The sequence below is a fragment of the Prosopis cineraria genome, unplaced genomic scaffold, assembly GCF_029017545.1.
Source record: "Prosopis cineraria cultivar Desert tree isolate PC_DT_omini unplaced genomic scaffold, ASM2901754v1 PC3, whole genome shotgun sequence".
Lineage (NCBI taxonomy): Eukaryota > Viridiplantae > Streptophyta > Magnoliopsida > Fabales > Fabaceae > Prosopis > Prosopis cineraria.
The window spans coordinates 41,367,868-41,386,067 of NW_026555334.1; the positions used below are offsets into that span (position 1 = coordinate 41,367,868).

Consider the following 18,200-nt stretch of genomic DNA (forward strand, 5'->3'; position numbering starts at 1 on the left):
CTCATATTTCCTACACAATTGTTTACATATCTAATCTCACTTATTTATATCATAATAGTGTTATATTGCTAATAAAAGTTATAAATTTTACCTATATCACTTGTTCTTTTTTCATACGTTACTTGTTCATTTTTTTATATATGCATTGTTCACCATCAAGGATAATAAAATTATTTCAGTTGAATTTTATTTCAATCCCTCGCACATATGCAGTGGAATTTTAAGATTTTAAAAATTTAGACTAAAATTAAGTTGGGTCAAACTGAAATTTTCCAAAACCATGCCTGAGAATCAGCTATTTTTCAGCTTCGGGAAAAAACGGAAATCCGACCTGCCGGATTCGAACCAGCGACCTAAGGATGTCTGATGCGCTTGCCAACTACAGTCCTCCGCTCTGCCAACTGAGCTAAGGTCGGTTTTGAAATCTTTTCCATTTATAATTTATATATTGATATATTTGAATTGACGACCGTTCCGCCCGTTTTGCCACAGTCCCAGATAGTATAGGACTGTAAGCGATTTGTTAACTACATTTGATGCGAGTAGTAACCACTACTAATTATGCTCTCGGCTTTATATTAACTGATTAATTCAAAAAAGTCGGCCGGAAAGGACATTTATAACATTGTGTCGGCCGAAGTTGAATGGAACTCAGTTATCTGAAGTTTCGTGCCTCTTTGGATACGCTATCAGGATTTCATTATTTGTATGGAAATCACATTTTAATTATCCAAATACTCTATTTTGACATAATTGATTATCTAACCTCAAACTATGTTTTGCCTAAGCTTATCTTCCAAATTTTTCAATTTCAATTATGCCTGTTGAAACAATTATTATTTGTCAGAATTTCAAACTTATCCAACATATCTCTGACATTTCATGGCTCATGATTTATGACATTGCGTGATTTCTTACCTATTTGGATATGCATGTATAATCAATTATTGGAGTTCAAACTATCGTTTGGGTAAACAAACGCCTCCAAATATCCATAATCAATTAATTGACTGCAAACTACGCTTCAGTGCCTGTTTGGATAGCATTTTAATCAATTATTTAAAGTAAAAAATTAATTTTTGCCAAAACTATCCAAACACCCATTTTATAGGTTAATCGATTTTTGGGCAAAAAATTAATTTTCTTCCGAAGGTGAGAAGCTAACCAAAACTGTTGGAGAAAGGCTTAGGAAAAAATTACAAACAAAACACATAATTTAATAAAAATAAAATTAAACTCCCTTCCCTTCTCTTTTTTTTCTTAATAAAATTCAAACTTTGTACCTTCAAAAAAATTAATATTTAGTATTTCAAAATTAAATTATATAGTAATTTATATAGTTAAAATTAATTTTAATTAAATTATCCAAACATCTTCAATTATGTTAAAATTAATTTTAAAAAAACAGTATCTAAACATATTGCGTTATAACATAATCAATTATGATTAAAATATATTATTTAATTAATTATTTTCATAATTTATTATACCCAACTGAAATCCAAACGAACCCTTAGTATAACCTGAAAAGAGTAGCTTCTCCAATTCAATTTTACTGTTACAGCATTTAGTATCTGAGAGAAATTTCTAGCCATCCAAATGCACCCAATGTGTCGTTAAACCGTGTATCAGGTACATAATTTAAATTAATTGATTTTAACCAAAGATAGAACATTTATGATCCTTGGGACACTCGATCGGCGCGACAGTGTGAACAAATTATAATAATATTATATAATTTAAATTTCTATGTATATATATATATATATTAAATAATATATTTCATTTGTTAAGAAAATTTAGCAAATTTACTAATATTATAATATACTACTTTATCAATATTTAAATTTTCATAAACAATATTCTTTATAGTAATTTGAATATTTAAAATTAATTTTGACTAAATCATCCAAAAATTTTTAATTTTTTTTAAAATTAATTTTAAAAAATATTCAAACATAATTACATTATAACATAATCAATTATAATAAAAAATTATTATATTAATTATTTTTTATAATTAATTATATTTAATTGAAATCCGAAACACACCCGGTTCATGATGTTTCCTTGGCATCCAATACACCCGAGGCATTCACTTTGTTAGCGTTTCAAACATTTATCATATTTATGTGTTAAATAGTTTTATAAATGTTAACTGCGTCACTACTCAATTTTTTTGTTAAATGGATCAAAATAAATTTATGATATAGAAAAATTAATCATTTATCTTTATAATTTTAACTTAGTAGTAATCAAGTCATAACTATAAAGATTAAATTACAATGAGTCAAATTTTAAAAATTGAGTTATAATCAAATCAAAATTATATGACTAAATAATTATTTTTCCCTTAAAAAATTATATGTAATTATATCAATATTTACCCTAAAAACTCATGTCTTTTATTGTGATTTGAACTCCATCCGAATTATAATATAAGGTATATTTTAGAACCATATCTGATCCAAAATATAGGATATCTGATAATTTTTATATTTATTTTTTTAACTATACCGCCATTTCATTTATTACTCTTTTTAAAAAAATTATGAATTGAAATTTTAATTAATATTATCAAAGTTCTTAAATAGGGTATTTAATAAGAGTATAAATAAAAAGATGTTTATATTTTTAATAATTTAAAGTTTCAATTAATATTAATAAAAAATTATGAATTAATTAACTGTAATTTATATTGTGATTTAGAGGAAGTATATCTAAAATTGATTTTGATTAAGATCATCCAAATATATTTAATTTTATTAAAAATTAATTTCAGAAAATATCACCTAAATACCATCACATTATAACATAATTAATTTTAATTAAAATCTATTCTGTCCATCAGTTTTTTTCCATAATCCAAAACCTAACGCACCTTTGGTTGATGAAAGTTCGTGACAATCATTTTATGTATTAAAATCATACACATCCATGTGACAAATTTTAAAGCTCAAATTTTGTCTTTAGCATAGGGCGACGATGTAATAATTCTTTTGTCAGTATCATCATTCTTTAATTATATCAAGTTGTAATTTCTGAATATCATTTATCGTGGTTACTATTTTAGTAGAGGACTTAAAAAAATAAAACTTTTTGTACAAATATAATGATATTAACAAGCATTCATTGAGAACGGTGAAATTAATTAATTTTATCTTACAGTTAAACCGAATAAAGAACTCATATCAATATTCACTAGTCAGCTTTAATTCAAAGTGCCAATAATAATTAAAAGCATTCATTTACTGTACTCTCATCGTTTAAAATTATAAACACTTTTATAAAAAATTTCATATATTAATACATCTCATTAAATATACTTAATAACTTTATCTTTTTAAAATAAAAATATAAAATTTTAAAAATATCCATCATTTAATTTATTAAAAAGAAAAGAGACAGAAATTAATTTTAGAAAGAGGAAGGATAATATTTAAATTGATACATTTAATAAAATATTAATATATTAAAAGTGTCTTATATTTTAAAACGGAAAAACTCCTTCAATAGTAATTTATAATTTAAAACAGAGATAGTATTATTTATGTGGGAGAATCGGATTTGAAAAGAAAGTTATTCACAAATAAAGATTAATAACAAATTTTATTTGAAAAAACATAAATTTATATTTTTATTTTAATAATAATTCATTCTATATTCATTCTTATTTGTGAATAATTTTTTTGTCAAATTTTTGAATGTGATTCTCCCTGTTTATGTTCCTAATTATAACTTGTCCGTGCCTACCCGGAATTCCAGCATTGTCTTCATCGTGTGTTTATTTCTATTGTGCTAAGGCCATCCTCTTCACCCGGACTAACAGCAGATCACCGTGGAGTTCTAACAGCATCTTGTAGAGTGGACACTTCATATTCTCGCGGCTACTAGAAACATTCGCACATCATTTTATTAAACTTGTTATGTTATAGCCTGAACACATCAATATGCATGTAGGTATGTATGTTTCGTCAGTTTAGTATCATAAGCCACTATGAATTGAATTACATCTAAATAAATTATTTAATTATTTTTAAAATCATGCGCCTTTTCTGTATCTATCCTTATTTGATGTGTTATGTCAGCAAGAAGATCTTATTAATTACATCTCTAATTATAAGTCTTTGAAAAACGTTAATAAACCAATGGGGGATGAATCTAGCAAAAAAGACTAGTTTCTCACAATGTGATAAATTAAAATTTAAATCATAATTGAGAGAAGCGTCAACATTCAATATCCGACAGTGTCTCGAATAGAAGTGCTTCCACATAAGAGGATACTTATAAGTAACAAAAAAGGGGGGAGAATGATAGTAAAATCCTAAGAGGATTGATTAATTCAAATCAAATCCAAACCAATTTTAAAGTAACAATAAAGTCCCTTAGTTATTCAATTGTAAAATATGAATTTTAATAGCTTTAGGAATATGTGATTCCGGCTCTCAAATTTATAGCTTTGTTGTGATATATTTGCAACTTATTTTTAAAATTTTAATAGAAAACACAATTACTCATATTTAATATTGAAAAATATTAAGTCTAACAACTATATGAATTTGCAAGTTCCACTCCCCAATTTGCAATTTTATTGTGATACATTTGTAATTTAATTTTCAAATTTTAATAAAGAACACAATTGTACATTTTTAATGTTATAAAATAAAAGACTTAATAAATATTGTTTATTATTCAATCCTGTTAAAATTTGAAAAGCAAATTTCAAATTAATCACAACAAATTTGTAAAATTAAGAGTCAAATTTACAAATACTTAAAGCTGTTAGACTTGATATTTTATCATTGAAGAACCAAAAGATTTTGTCAGTACTTTGAAATTAGTTAGAACCTGATTTGAATTAAGTGATCTCATTAGAACCTAATTATTATTCTCAAAAAAAAAATCTTAGTAATTGCACTTTAAAAACTCAAAATATATTATAATTTTTAATATACTATTTTAAAAAATGTTTTATATTTTTAACAGGAGAAATATATTTAATGAACTTTTGACTTGTGAGAATACTGGAAGAGTTTTTTGGTTTAACGACACCTACACCCTCTTGAAAGAAGGATATAGTGAGTTCTATATTCCACATGGCAAAAGGGCATGCGTGTGAGAGTATGGCGAGTTTGTGTTACTTTTATCTTTGGAGAAGGGTCACCCTTTTCTAACAAGAAAGATGTAAGTATTTATTTATTTTCCCCTCTTTATAAATTTTTTTTATCAAATCTATCGATATCAATTAAAAAAATATAAGGAATGTGTGTAAAATTTTAAATATACTCTTATATAATAAATTTAAAAAATAATATTATGTTACTTTTTTTCTCTTATCAAGGATAATTTTAAAAATACTTTTTAAATTTTATTTAAAAAGCCACATTGTAACTTAAAAATGAGATCAAATAGACTTTTTAAAAGCTGCCTTATAAATGAGACCAAAGGGAGTAGGTATTTAGGTGTTCATATTTGATCCATTAAAAAAAAGTTGAACAATCTACAATCATGATCTTCGAGGAAGGATTTTAGGCCTTGATATATGGAATTTTTTTTTATCTGAAAAAGTGATATGTGGAAGTTAAAAACAAATTACAGCCAAATTTGAAAAATTTAAGATTAGGATTGGGCCTATAATAAAGGTTAAAGCTATGGGCTACTTGAAGTTTAGTTTTCCATGCTATTGAATATAATCAAGAATAAGGATCGGGTCTGACAGGTCACCTGTTTAAATTCATTTTTATAAAGGTTTAAGCTTAAAAAATTAATAATTTTTAGGATAACTGGGCTTTAAAGCCTAGCCCTTTTAAGTCCTGAAAAAATAGGCTCGGGCCCAAGTAGGCCGTGAAACCTGTTTTAATTTTTTTTCCTAAGTCATCCTTAAAAAATGCAACATTTGATATCAATTTCAAAAGAGAAAACCCTAACAAGCTCGGTTGGTCAATCTCACTCTCACATCTCAAAGTCTTATTATCACACCTGAAAATACAACGTGGACAACGTGGGAGAATGAAGGTTTCGACCTTCAGAAAGAAGACCGAATTAAAGGATTCACCACCAAAATTTTGAAAAAAAATATTGAAAAACCATTTAAAGGAAGAATAAGGATGGTTTGTGAAATTAAAAAATAAGTTTGGGAGTCGATTGAGTGTGAAAAAGTTATTAGACACTCTGCAACACCCGTTCATGAGAACGGTTATTTAAAGTTCGTTGTGCTAAATTAATATGACTTTAAAGTTTTTTTAATTATTCATTTCTTATTCACGTCTTTTAAAAAATGATAATAATTAAGTGAAAAATATTTATTTATTTACAAGAGAGGACTTGACTCAAAATCGAACTCTGAGGCCTACGTACCCTGCGATGGGGATTAAAGTTCACGTAGTTTAGGGTAAAGACTAGTGTCAACGGTTTTCTTTATTTATAATTTTCATAAAAAAAGAGAAAGGTAAATGAAAATAACTTACTAATTGCAAACAAAATAATTTTTTAAGATGTGGGTTGCTGTGTTTTAATTTGCAAAGATAATTTAGTTTTACTTTCTTACTTTCATTTTATATTTTGAAAATGTTTTTGTTGTTATACTTTCTCTTATTTTGAAGATTCACTTTGTCAATACAGAAAAGTAATTTAAAAGATAAAGTTTCTAATATGCTTACGGAGACTTATTGTCACTCTGAACATTCAAATGACTTTAATGCCTTTTAAAATTCTATATTTTTCTTACAATATGAAATCTTAGATTATTTATAAAATATTTTATTTTAATATTTTTTATACATTGAAAATTTATTCAATGTGCTAACGAGGACTTTTATCACTCATGACAAAAAGTATGATAAAAATCGTAATCGTTATACTAGCAGAATCTTATTAACTCACGATAAAATAATTATCCTAAATGTTTACAGAGATTTTTTTTAATCTCACATGACAAGAGGATCTAACCATTTAAGTATGATTATAATTTAAATACTTTTAATTTAATTAATTAATAATTAAAGAAAAAAAGCATTTATTATATTATTATTTACAATATTTATTTATTTACTTATTATATAAATTAATAATCATGACATTTGTGAGGATTTATTATCTTTCACAATGAGGTAATTAAGCTGAATATCTACGGAGATTCTTTAAATCTCTCATAATACCATTTAAATGTTTTAATTGATAATATTTGAAAAATAATAAGAACAAAATTGTTCATTTAACCACACATTTAAAATCTACATATGAAAATGATGTCATTTAAAATCAAAATTATCTTCAACAATTACTCAATTAATCTCAAGTGAAAATTAAACGTAAAATAGTGTATGACTTTGAGAAACAAAAAAATAGAAATCAGAGTTAGGTTGATTAATAGTCCTTCATGCTAAAAGACAAACTTAAATCCAACTTATCACTTAGCTCAATAATAATTTTCCAAATGTTAGCACTGAAAATATCATGGAAAAATATTATAACTAAATCAACCTCACTTGTGGAAGCAAATAAACATGTATTAGAGCATATTTAAGATGCACAACATAACTTAAAGGAATAAAACACAATGATACAAAGCTACTTCCTTTTCAAATATCTTCCTAAATATTCATTATCCATACTTAAACTTTCAAAACATCCAAATCTCCTTATTTCAAATACAAGGAATTACCATCAAGGATCCATTCCATAACATAAACTTACACATATATCTATTGCAAGAATTAGAACAAGGACAAGACAAGACAAAGATGGGTAGACCGTACCAATAACATAGTAGAGGAGGGAGAAAGAACCAACAAATCAAACCTCTTACAGTGATGGAAACAACTTTGGCATACCCAAAGGAGACGTGTAGAAGGAATGAAGGAGAAGGGAGAGCCAATAAAAGAAAGTAGAGTTTGAATGTTCAGTAGTCATAGTTGGCGCCAAAGTGATCGCATTTAAAGTGAAGTATTGATCTTTATACTACATGCAAGATGTAGCCTCTGTTCTTCATTTTTACACAAAGAAACTTCTCCAGCCCCCCTCTTTTCTCTCTCGTCGTCCTCCCTTTGTTTTATTCTCCCTCATCCCAACCTTCTGAAGCAAATACCAAGTCCGTTCTCTCTATTTTTGTCTAGTTTGAGTGTTGTATTTGTGCTTTATTTTTTCACAACGTGCATCTCTCCCTTGCTACCAGCTTCAACTCAGTTCTTATATTCGACTCCCTCCAGTCTTCTTGGTTCCAGGCTTTTGGTCTTCAAAGTAGAAGCAAAAAATACCTGGTTTTTCTCCTATCTCCATCTTCGCATGAGTGCTCTATTTTATCACAGAAGCTCTACTTTCTCTTGTCGTGCACGTCTCCTTCTTCTTTTCTCTGAGTTTTCATCTGCACGTGTGTATGTGAGTTTGCTCTCTTTCTGCCTTTCTCACTTTTTCCTACTATTTCATCTGCTTTGTGTGTGTGTGAATCTGCTCTCTCTGTCTTTCCTTGTGTTTTTGTGTGGCCGACTCTTTTGTGTATACACGTGCTCTCTGCTCTCTTTCTTTTTTCTATTGCATTTTCATGTGTGTCTCTGCTCTCTGTGTTTCTCTTATGCTTGTGTGTCTCCACTGTGTGGATGAAAGGCTTGCTTTCTACATTTGCATGTGCGTCTCTTTTTTTCTGTCTTCTTCATTTTTAGCTAAAAGGGTGGTGCTCTTTCCCTATGTTTGTGTGAGCTCTCTCCCTCTTCTTTTTTGCATGTGGCTGGCTATGTGCTTACTCATATGGGTTCATCTGCGCTGGTAAAGAGCCTCTTAGGGTTGTGATGAAATGCTAAATTATCAGCATTTCATTCAACCCATTTACATATTTTTTTATTTTAATGCTTTTTAATAAAAAACAATAAGATTTAAGGAGAGAAATTTGAAGAAAGTTAACTCTTAAAAGTTGATTTCCAATATTTTTGATTAGTTGGAATAATTTGAGAGATATTTTTCAAGATTTAAGCAAGATATTTTTTTTATTTTTAAAATTGATTCTGAAGACCAATTAAATTTATTTATCTTCTTTATGTTATTATTATATATATATTTTGAAAATATAACCCTAGAAAGGATTAAATTTCACTTTTTGTATTTTTATATTTTTGGTTGTTTTAATGAACCAGAAAAAATAAAATTCTAATCAACAAAAGATAAAATTCAACCCTATTAATTAAAGATTTTTCATTATTAAAAGTTCATTTTTTGGTTGATTTTATTATTATTTTAAAAATGTAAAATATACCCAGACAAAATACAGTGTCACACTTATTGTCTCATAACTGTCTCTTCTCTTCGTCTCTCCTCCTTAAGTGTTTGAGTCTCCTCCCGTCTCTCACAGTCTTAGTCATCGCCGTAGTCTCCTCCCTCCTCTTGACTTCTCAATGCTGTAGTCTCCACCTCCTCTTGAATCAAATTCTTGAGCTCATTGGTGCCTCAGTTTTGCCTTGTCATTAGATTCTTGGCCTCGATCTAGTGTTTTGATTCTTGGCCTCTTGACTTGATTTCAACAGTGTCACCTCTGATTCTTTGCCTTTCGATCTCAAACAATGTCAAGGAGCTTTAGCCTCTAGATCTCAATAATGTGGCCTCTGATTCTCGAGTATTGACTTCTTTTTCTACTTCTAATTCTTGATTTTAGGTTTGCATCCTTTATCTTGATTAGCTTTTAGTAATCGGGCCTTGGTTAATGCTTTAATTATTCTTTGATCTTATGTTGTAATTCTTGGTTTCTGATCCTCTAGACTAATAGTGATTTAGTTTCACACCATAAGGCATTTGAATTTCATATCAATCACACGAACAGCATTAAACTGCTCAAGAAAAAATAAGGGTATACAAGTTAAAAAAGCACAATAGATTTATCAACAAAAAGATCTAGCCATTAGTATTTGAAAACTAGAACTTAAAAGTTATAGGTTCATACTGTCATCCATCTTAAATTTTATAGCATCTTCAGTAAATTTCTTCATCTTGGCATCAAGTTCAGTTGTTGCTTCCTCTTGTTTAGCAATAATCCTATCAATATCCTCATCAATAATTGTATTATCTAATTCTTTGTCATTGATTTCTTGATTGTATGCCTAGAGGGGTTATGTTATAATTCCTAGTTAATGTGTCATAACTTTGAACATGCTTGGGGGATTATGTTGTAATTCCTGGTTAATGCTTAGTCTTTGATTTCTTGATTATATACCTAGAGGGGTTATGTTGTAATTCCTAATTAATGCTCTGTCTTTGGTTTCTTGATTATATGATTCATGCTTATTTGCAGTATGTTATCATCTAATGCCAGAACTAATAAAACTAGCAAGAAGTTAGTTAATCAACTCCCACCTAATTGACTACATTTAATATAAAACCACCCAAGAAAGCTAAAAGTTATACCCTAGATGTTTGGAAGTCTTTTTCTAAGGTAAAGTGTAATGGCCGTGACACTTTGTTAGCATGTGGTATGTGTATAGGTATATAATTTATTATAGGTGATAATGAAAAAATTATAGAGATAGTTGACATCAAGCCTCTACCTCCATTTTCAATAAGTGAACTTACGTTTGAGGGTTCTAATATGTTATTCGTGGATGATGATGAGGGAGATTTTGATTAGGATTGATGATAATGTTTTCTTTCATCTTATTTGGACTTCCAAATCTTTTGTTAATTTTTTAAATTATGTGAGACTTTAGTTTGGTGTATGTTGAATTTTAAAATATTCTAAATAAATTATAATATTGAATTTTGTTTTATTTTTTTCATAATAGAGCTTATGGACTCGACCTTGAAAACTTTAAGTAAAAGTCGGGCCCTAACTTTGAGGTAAAATTGAGATAACCAGACTTTAAGGAGTAGGCTAATATATGGGCTTAGTCGCGCGTTTCTCAACTCTATTATTGAGCAAATTTTTTCTGATAGGCTTGTTCTACACTTTTATTCGTCTGTTCTGTCGGCACTAAAACCAAGTCCCATTGTACCAAACCACAAAAATAAAATAAAAAAAATAAAACCAGGTCCCATCCTTTTATTTTCCATTTTAAAGATATGGAAACGACACTTTGAAGATGAGCAAACGTCTGGAGAGAATTCCAAGTGTGTTTATGAGTGACGTTAAGGCGACTAAATTCCAAAACAAGAGTGGGGACAGAAGACGGGGATAACCCCTAAATGGGCAGAGACACAACATATACATAACGTTGAACGAAGGAACAAGTGGAGAGGCCAGCTCTTCGTGCAAGCTAGCTAGCTTCTAGTACTTCATGTGAGCCCTGCTTGCAGGGATCAGGTTGGACGAAGAGGCTCTACTTTATTACCTCCTCACCAGCCAACGAGCGACGTTACGATTCTTTATCCACACGTACATGTCATGGTGTACATCTCCATTATGAAGCATTCCCTCATAATTTGATCCCTCCATGACCATTAAGTGGGTAATTTGGACACCTTCATTCAATCCAAGTGACCATCCATTATAACACAGCCTCTAATTTGCGCCTTGGCCTTGACACACTAACCAACCCCGTTAATCATTCCTTTTTTATCACATCAAAACTAAGACTACACTTTCCTAACTAACCTAGTTAGTATAATTACATGCAATAGCTGGGACCAGTGAGTGAGGGGCCTCTATTTTATGACGTGCAGCAAATAATGCCCGGACCTTCTACGTGTTGCACTGGGGATAGCATCATTTTCACAGCCTCTGCCACGCAAAGCATCTCACGTCCAGTCCTCAAAACATGCCAAACACAGAAAAAAGTTAGGGCCGTCTTCTCCACATTGCTTTATCATATCTATTTTTTTTCCGGAACATATTCTATATATGCACACCTCGATCTTTTTCTTTCTATTAATGGTTCGTATCAAAGCTGATCCCACGCTGTATGAATTGCCTCTTTCTGCATTATTTGGAGGACGAGCCACGTTTCTCTACGTCATATAGAATGCCAAACTCCGGTGAACGTTATGTCACGTTCTGATTGGGATCCTCTGGTCTTATTTGATTGGGATCCTCTAGTCTCATTCTAGTTTTAATTTACACTTATCTGCAGATTATCTTTAGCGTGCGAAACAGAGGGCTAACAAAATGTGAGGATATGAATGGAACCCGTGGACACCGGTCATGGATATATCAATGCATCATCAATTGAAAATCAGCATTAGAAATTTTTTGCTAGGTCTGAGTAAAAAGCTAGAAGTGCTGGTCGGGCCCATGAAAAAATTACCAGAGCTGCTGAAGTTTGTTCTCCTGGTTCGCATTAATAATCTTGATGTTAAATTCAGTTTATCACTTCCCATCAACAAAACGGCAATTAAAATGATAACAAATGGATCGTTTGATGCGCTTTAGGATATATTTACATTGTTTAATTTAATACAAACACTATAATATTTATGCTTTTTTGTTAAATTTTAATGATATATGTACTTTAATAAAAGTACAATATAGAATAAAAGATTCTTTCAATTTTTACGAGGTAATTCTTTTTTCTCGGTTGAAAAATAAAAAATATATTTAATGAGTTAAAAACATATTAAAAAAATAAATTATATAGATTGAATTAAAATAATTTAAGTGTACTGTACTCCATTCAAAATGGCACCGTAGGCAAGCCATATATTCCAATCCAATAACATTGCAGGGAAAAAGACCGAAATGATTGCGATGCACCATTCAGATTTTTCGATTGACATTCACATTTACTGTGACGAAGCAGACCATTCCAATCATGGGCAGTTTGTTTTAACTTATTCAGTAAAGAAATCATTTCCTTTAAATTTATTTTATAAGTTTTTATGATATTTATTTAAATTTTTAAAAGTAATTAAAATAAAAAAAGCACATTCCTGACTTCATTAAAAAGCTAGATTGTGTAGATTTTAAAAATAATTTAATATGATAGATAAAAAAATATTTTAAAAAAATAGATGTGTGTAGATATCATAAAATTTAAAAATAATGTAATAATAAATTATTTTATAAAATAAAAATAAAAAAGATATCATGAAATTTAAAAATAATTAACTAATAATTAATTTTTTATTATTATAATCAAATATAAAATAATATCTTTTTTTATAAAATAAATTTCTTTGTGTAAAATCTTTAAATTATCTAAAAAGCACTTATTCTTTGATCTTAAACAAACGAGTCAGAAATAGTACTACAAATTAATAGCTGATGTCATTAATAGTAAGTTAGTAACGTCTTAACTTATTAATCAATGTAATAACCTGCCGAGTGTAATAAACAGAAGTGAATCTTATTAATTCTAATGCGCTGAACGGCCTTTGAAAAAAATAATTTATATTATTAATAATTATTAATGTATAACGTATATTATTATTTATGAATATTGCGATTCACTTTCGGGTCTATCAATCGATTCACAGAAACAACATTTTTTAATTACATCAATACATTTGATTTTTTTGACATTTTCTTTTTCACACTTCCACAGCTTTATTTCTTAAAAATAATACATACAAATCTTACATAAAAAAATTAATTACAATAAAATTTATTGATAACTGAATAATTAAGATAAATTATAAATATTTTAATTTAATTATTAATAAATTTTATAATAATTAATTTATTTGTGTGAGAATAATATAATTCTCCTTCATTTCTTCTTACATCATTCCAAATGAAACATAACCGGGTCCAAATTTTCTCGTGCTTTGTGGGGAGGGCCTTGACCTTGAGGCTTGCACATCCTTAATACATCAACGTTGTTGTGGAGTGGGGGACCCATCTTGAGTCTGAGTCACCCCTACGAAGCAAAATAGAAGCTTTCTGAAAGACATGAGAGAAATAAAACAAAGCCAAATCAAAGAGAGAATAACAACAATAATAGTGTAAGAACTTTCAAGCGCTAAATGAAGCGCCCCCAATTTCACTCTAATTCTGGTCTCAGCCCCAACACTCCGGTGTTAGCCTGTGATCTCTTTTGGGGTCATTGCAATAATTATAAACCATACGGTATCTTTGAACCCATCTCATGGCCCTGTATTGCTGGCCGCTCAACCCACCGGACCTGTACGGCGAAACCGAGACCGGGCGGCACCAAATCGGCCCATAGGCTGAGCAACCGCTGGCCTTAAAGTTGCTGTACTTGGCCACGAATGGCTGGTATCTGTAATCTGCTTTGTACTTTCCATCTTCGGTTGCCCATGATGATGCGTCCCAGATCGAACCATACACCCACATTGGCCTCACCGGATATGTGGCATCGCTCTTCTTCTGGTACCTCCTTATCGGCACATCATCCACTAGGAATCTGACATTATTATTATATTATCATTCAATCTCTGTTATATATATAATCACTCGTTGTATTCATTTTTGTATTATATCGCGGTGAGGGGAGTCGAGTGATGATGACTTACATTATTTCCTTAGGACTCCAGAGTATAGCGTAGTTATGAAAATCTTTGGTGGGATCAAACCAGAGATGGAACTTCATTTCCCTGCCTATGATTTTGCCATCACCACTCCCTCTTATGTACACATTCGTCTGCAGAGTATAAGGCTTCCCAAATGTTGTCCCGAGAAACTCTATGTCTACTTCATCGTGGAAGCCAGGATGTGCTTCGTTGTTCGAAAGCTGCCATAGATAGAGATATATATATATATATATATATCAAATAAACCCTTACTATAACGAATCAATTAATTAACACAGCAAACAACAATCAGATCATTTGGCCATATCTTACGTAGAAAGCCGTGATGACTCCTGCAGTATAGCCCGGTTGGAGTTTAATAGAAGCACCGAAGTATCCGGACCGGAAGGGACGAACTGACTTAAACCCACTTCCTGTTTACCCGGGAAAGAAATGAATTAAGCAGTGGAAGTATATATGCATATATATACGTGTTTTATCTTACAGGAAGACTGATAGGAGAGACTGGAAAATGAAAATGATCAGACCTGAGGTTCTGTCGAGCCAAATTGTTAATGTGTTTTGGTCTAGTCTCTGGTGCTGAGGACCCCAGAGGTTTCTAAATCCTTCGTAGAAGCTCATGGACCTGAATCTAGAGCTTGGCCAGTAGCCCGGTGAAGGTGGCCACGAGGCATGGCCTGAAGGGACCATCACTATTAATATTGCCAGGAGAAAGAGAGCCATCGAGATAGAAGATAAGGGCGAGTAATATAAAGTGTTAAGGGAAAGCAGAATGATTCTGGTGTGCATATATAATGCAGAGTGTGACAGCGAAAGCGAGGGAGAGACTGCTCGAAGAAGATGCCTAATGGAAAAGACTGTGACAGTACATTTTGATATAGTAAATAACCAAAACAGTGGGTCCTCCCTCAATGAATTCTGCGGTGAAATTCAGAAGGGATTAGACGTTGGAGAATCTAATTAACACACCATTAATTAATTGTGGGTAGTTATTATAGACAAAAAGGAGAGGCTTTAATGGCTAAACAACATCCATTCATTTATCTGTGCTTCTTTCTTTTCCCGTTCCATCTGCTTTCTTTCTCACTCTTTTGTGACAAAACCTGTTTGCTTAGTTGGAAAACATTGAAAAAGATGATAGGATGCAGAGGGGGTAGATGGGCATATCTTAAATGGGCTTCTCTGTATGTTGTATTAGGGTTCGGGCATGGCTTTCTAATTCCCACTATAACTTAATAGTCCTGTACTGGCTATAGTTCTTCATCATATAGAATGAAACCCACTTCTCTATGCTTTTGACCATACTCTCTTCCTGTATTGGTGTCATCAGTTACCATCCGGTGAATTTAAATGTGAGGACCAAAATGAACGAACAATTATTTTTCCTTTTTAAATATGGGAGGTTCAAATTCTGAGACGGCCAATTCTCATGAGCCAAAGCGAGTATTTGAATCTGTGAAGTTCATGAATGGAGTGGGTCAGGATCTATCTATAATGGACCCTCAGAACTTGATTTGATAACCAGGAGACAAGCGAGGTCATTGATGGACACGTAGAATTACCCTTTGTACGAGTCATGGATAATCTCAAGATGTTGATTCATCGACGAAAAGAGTCCATATAGATTGCAGCCAATCACACTAGACATCAAAAAGCTTCCATTGTCGGCTTAAATGTCTGATCATGAATATAGCAGTAGACAGGATGTTAATTACAGATTACTGCTCCAATTAAAACCCAGCTACCATATTTGGCTTCCACAAGTAAACAATTAATCTGTCGTAATAAAATGGGTATAACTCCAAAGACGCAAATGGTGTCAGGTTCTATGAATGTATCAACCTAAATTTGCATCAGTACTCCGAGCTTCTCCAATAATCCAAGATGCAATTCAGTTTTAAGAGCGAGAGAGGAGGCCAGTGGCGACTACATCATTGAGAATACTTGACGAGTTGGACCACTGTCCCACGAATCTGACATTTATTGCGTTTATAAGTTTTAGGTGTAAAAGTACATGAGCTGAAGGCATGGCTCCCCAAGACCAAACTCACAGAATCTCAAGACATAGATGGTTTTATTGAGCTATTACTAACCTTGCCGCTCGGCAATACGTAGAGAAGTAATGAACCTAAAGAAACACACATTGTCTAGCTAGCCAAACGCATAAATATATAGAGAGTCTATAATAATGCGAGAAAATTATCATTTATATCACAACTTGCTGGAGCTTCTTTTATTGACCTATATGTATAGACAAAATCTCAAGATTTTGAATGTGCATTATTTTGTCGGTCACAGATATAGGGAGAGAGATTGAAAAAGAAGTGAAGGCATGGTGGGGATTGAAGTGGGACCACCTTGGCCGACAGATCATAAACCTAACACAAGAGCCTTCAAGGCGGTTGCTCTGCTATACATCAGACGGCTGTCATTTTTTGCTTCTGTGGGGGGTGGGAGAGAAGTTTCTGTAGAATTACCCCTATTAGATTCCTCTGCTCCATTTATTGTTACTTTTAATTGCGCTGCTCCATTGTCACAGGCTTTGCTTTTGGACACCATTTGTCAACACCCAAAAAGCTAGCAAGAAAAACTCGACCTCGTCGATCGTTTAATTCATTTCGCCCATTTTTGTTCTCTTCATATGAAAACGACGTAACCTGGTGCGTTTTCTGTTTAATTAAAATCAAATTTATATATATTAGACTATTTGAATATATATATATATATATATATGAGCCATATCCTCATAAATTGAGCATGGTTAACTGGTAAGTACTGCTTTGAATGCATGCATGTGCATGTTTTGGGTGTCGTAAAACAGAGACGAACTCTGTTTTTCTTTCTTATCGAAAGTCTTGTTTGTCACTTTAAGTGTCACGTGATGAGATTGTATCATGTCTCCTCGATAGTTAATGATAAGACACATTGTTACCAGTGAATTGGATATAACGTTTTAGGGGATAAATTATGTACTGTTAAGTCATAACATTTATTACGTTATTTATTATGTTAATATTGTAATTATCTTAGTTGGGTATAGATTATTGTTTAGGGCTACATGTCCTATTCTTAGTGTACTTATATGTGCCACTCATTCATTTGAGACTCTGTAATCGTTTCTGTTATTTATTCAATACAGTGAAGCCTGGCAAAGCATTGAGTGCTCCTTGTATTTTACTCATAACTTTCTCTTTCTATCTTGGTATCAGAGCATCAGGCATGGCTTCTTCTACTGTAGCACTCATCTCATCCACTGCACCACCCACCATTATCGTCCAAGCTGCAAAAACCAATTCGCTATTCAGTTCATCACACTCCTCCACCTCTATCAAGCTGGATAGAGGCAATTTTCTTCTTTGGGAATCTGTTATTTTGCCTCTAATGGAGGGAAACAAACTTGAGCTGCACATTAATGGTCTAGGTCAAATACCGTCACGTATGGTGGTCGATGGTGCGACTACTAAGATGAATCTTGAATATGAAGAATGGATCTCTATTGATCAACTTTTGGTTAGCTGGCTAAGAAACACAATGTTTGCTGATGTCTGTGCACAGCTTTTTCACTGTCACACAGCTCTTGAATTATGGAATGGTGCTCGTGCCTTAGCTGGTGCGTCGACGAAGGCTTGTGTTATGGTATACAAGACTGAGCTTCATCGAACTCGGAAAAATGGTTCTAAAATGGAAGATTATCTTTTAAAGATGAAGAATATAGCTGATCAATTGGCTCTAGTTGGATCTCCTGTTGCAACTAAATATCTCATTATACACACCTTAAATGGTTTAGATGCAGATTA

General features: G+C 31.5%; 1 protein-coding gene and 1 non-coding gene across 2 annotated transcripts; both read right to left on the reverse strand.

Annotated features, from left to right (window-relative positions):
- Positions 1 to 325: 325 nt before the first annotated feature.
- TRNAY-GUA (transfer RNA tyrosine (anticodon GUA)) lies at positions 326 to 416 on the reverse strand. The gene is given in 2 exon segments: positions 326 to 361; positions 380 to 416. It is a non-coding gene; the product is annotated as a tRNA-Tyr (tRNA).
- Positions 417 to 13,412: 12,996 nt separating this feature from the next.
- LOC129307038 (probable xyloglucan endotransglucosylase/hydrolase protein 32) lies at positions 13,413 to 15,161 on the reverse strand. Its single transcript, XM_054947892.1, has 4 exons — positions 14,931 to 15,161; positions 14,716 to 14,816; positions 14,386 to 14,603; positions 13,413 to 14,276 (listed from the first exon to the last, which is right to left on the reverse strand). The coding sequence occupies exons 1-4, from the start codon at positions 15,124 to 15,126 to the stop codon at positions 13,910 to 13,912; spliced, it is 882 nt and encodes a 293-aa protein (XP_054803867.1). The 5' UTR covers positions 15,127 to 15,161; the 3' UTR covers positions 13,413 to 13,909.
- Between the last annotated feature and the right edge of the window lie 3,039 nt (positions 15,162 to 18,200).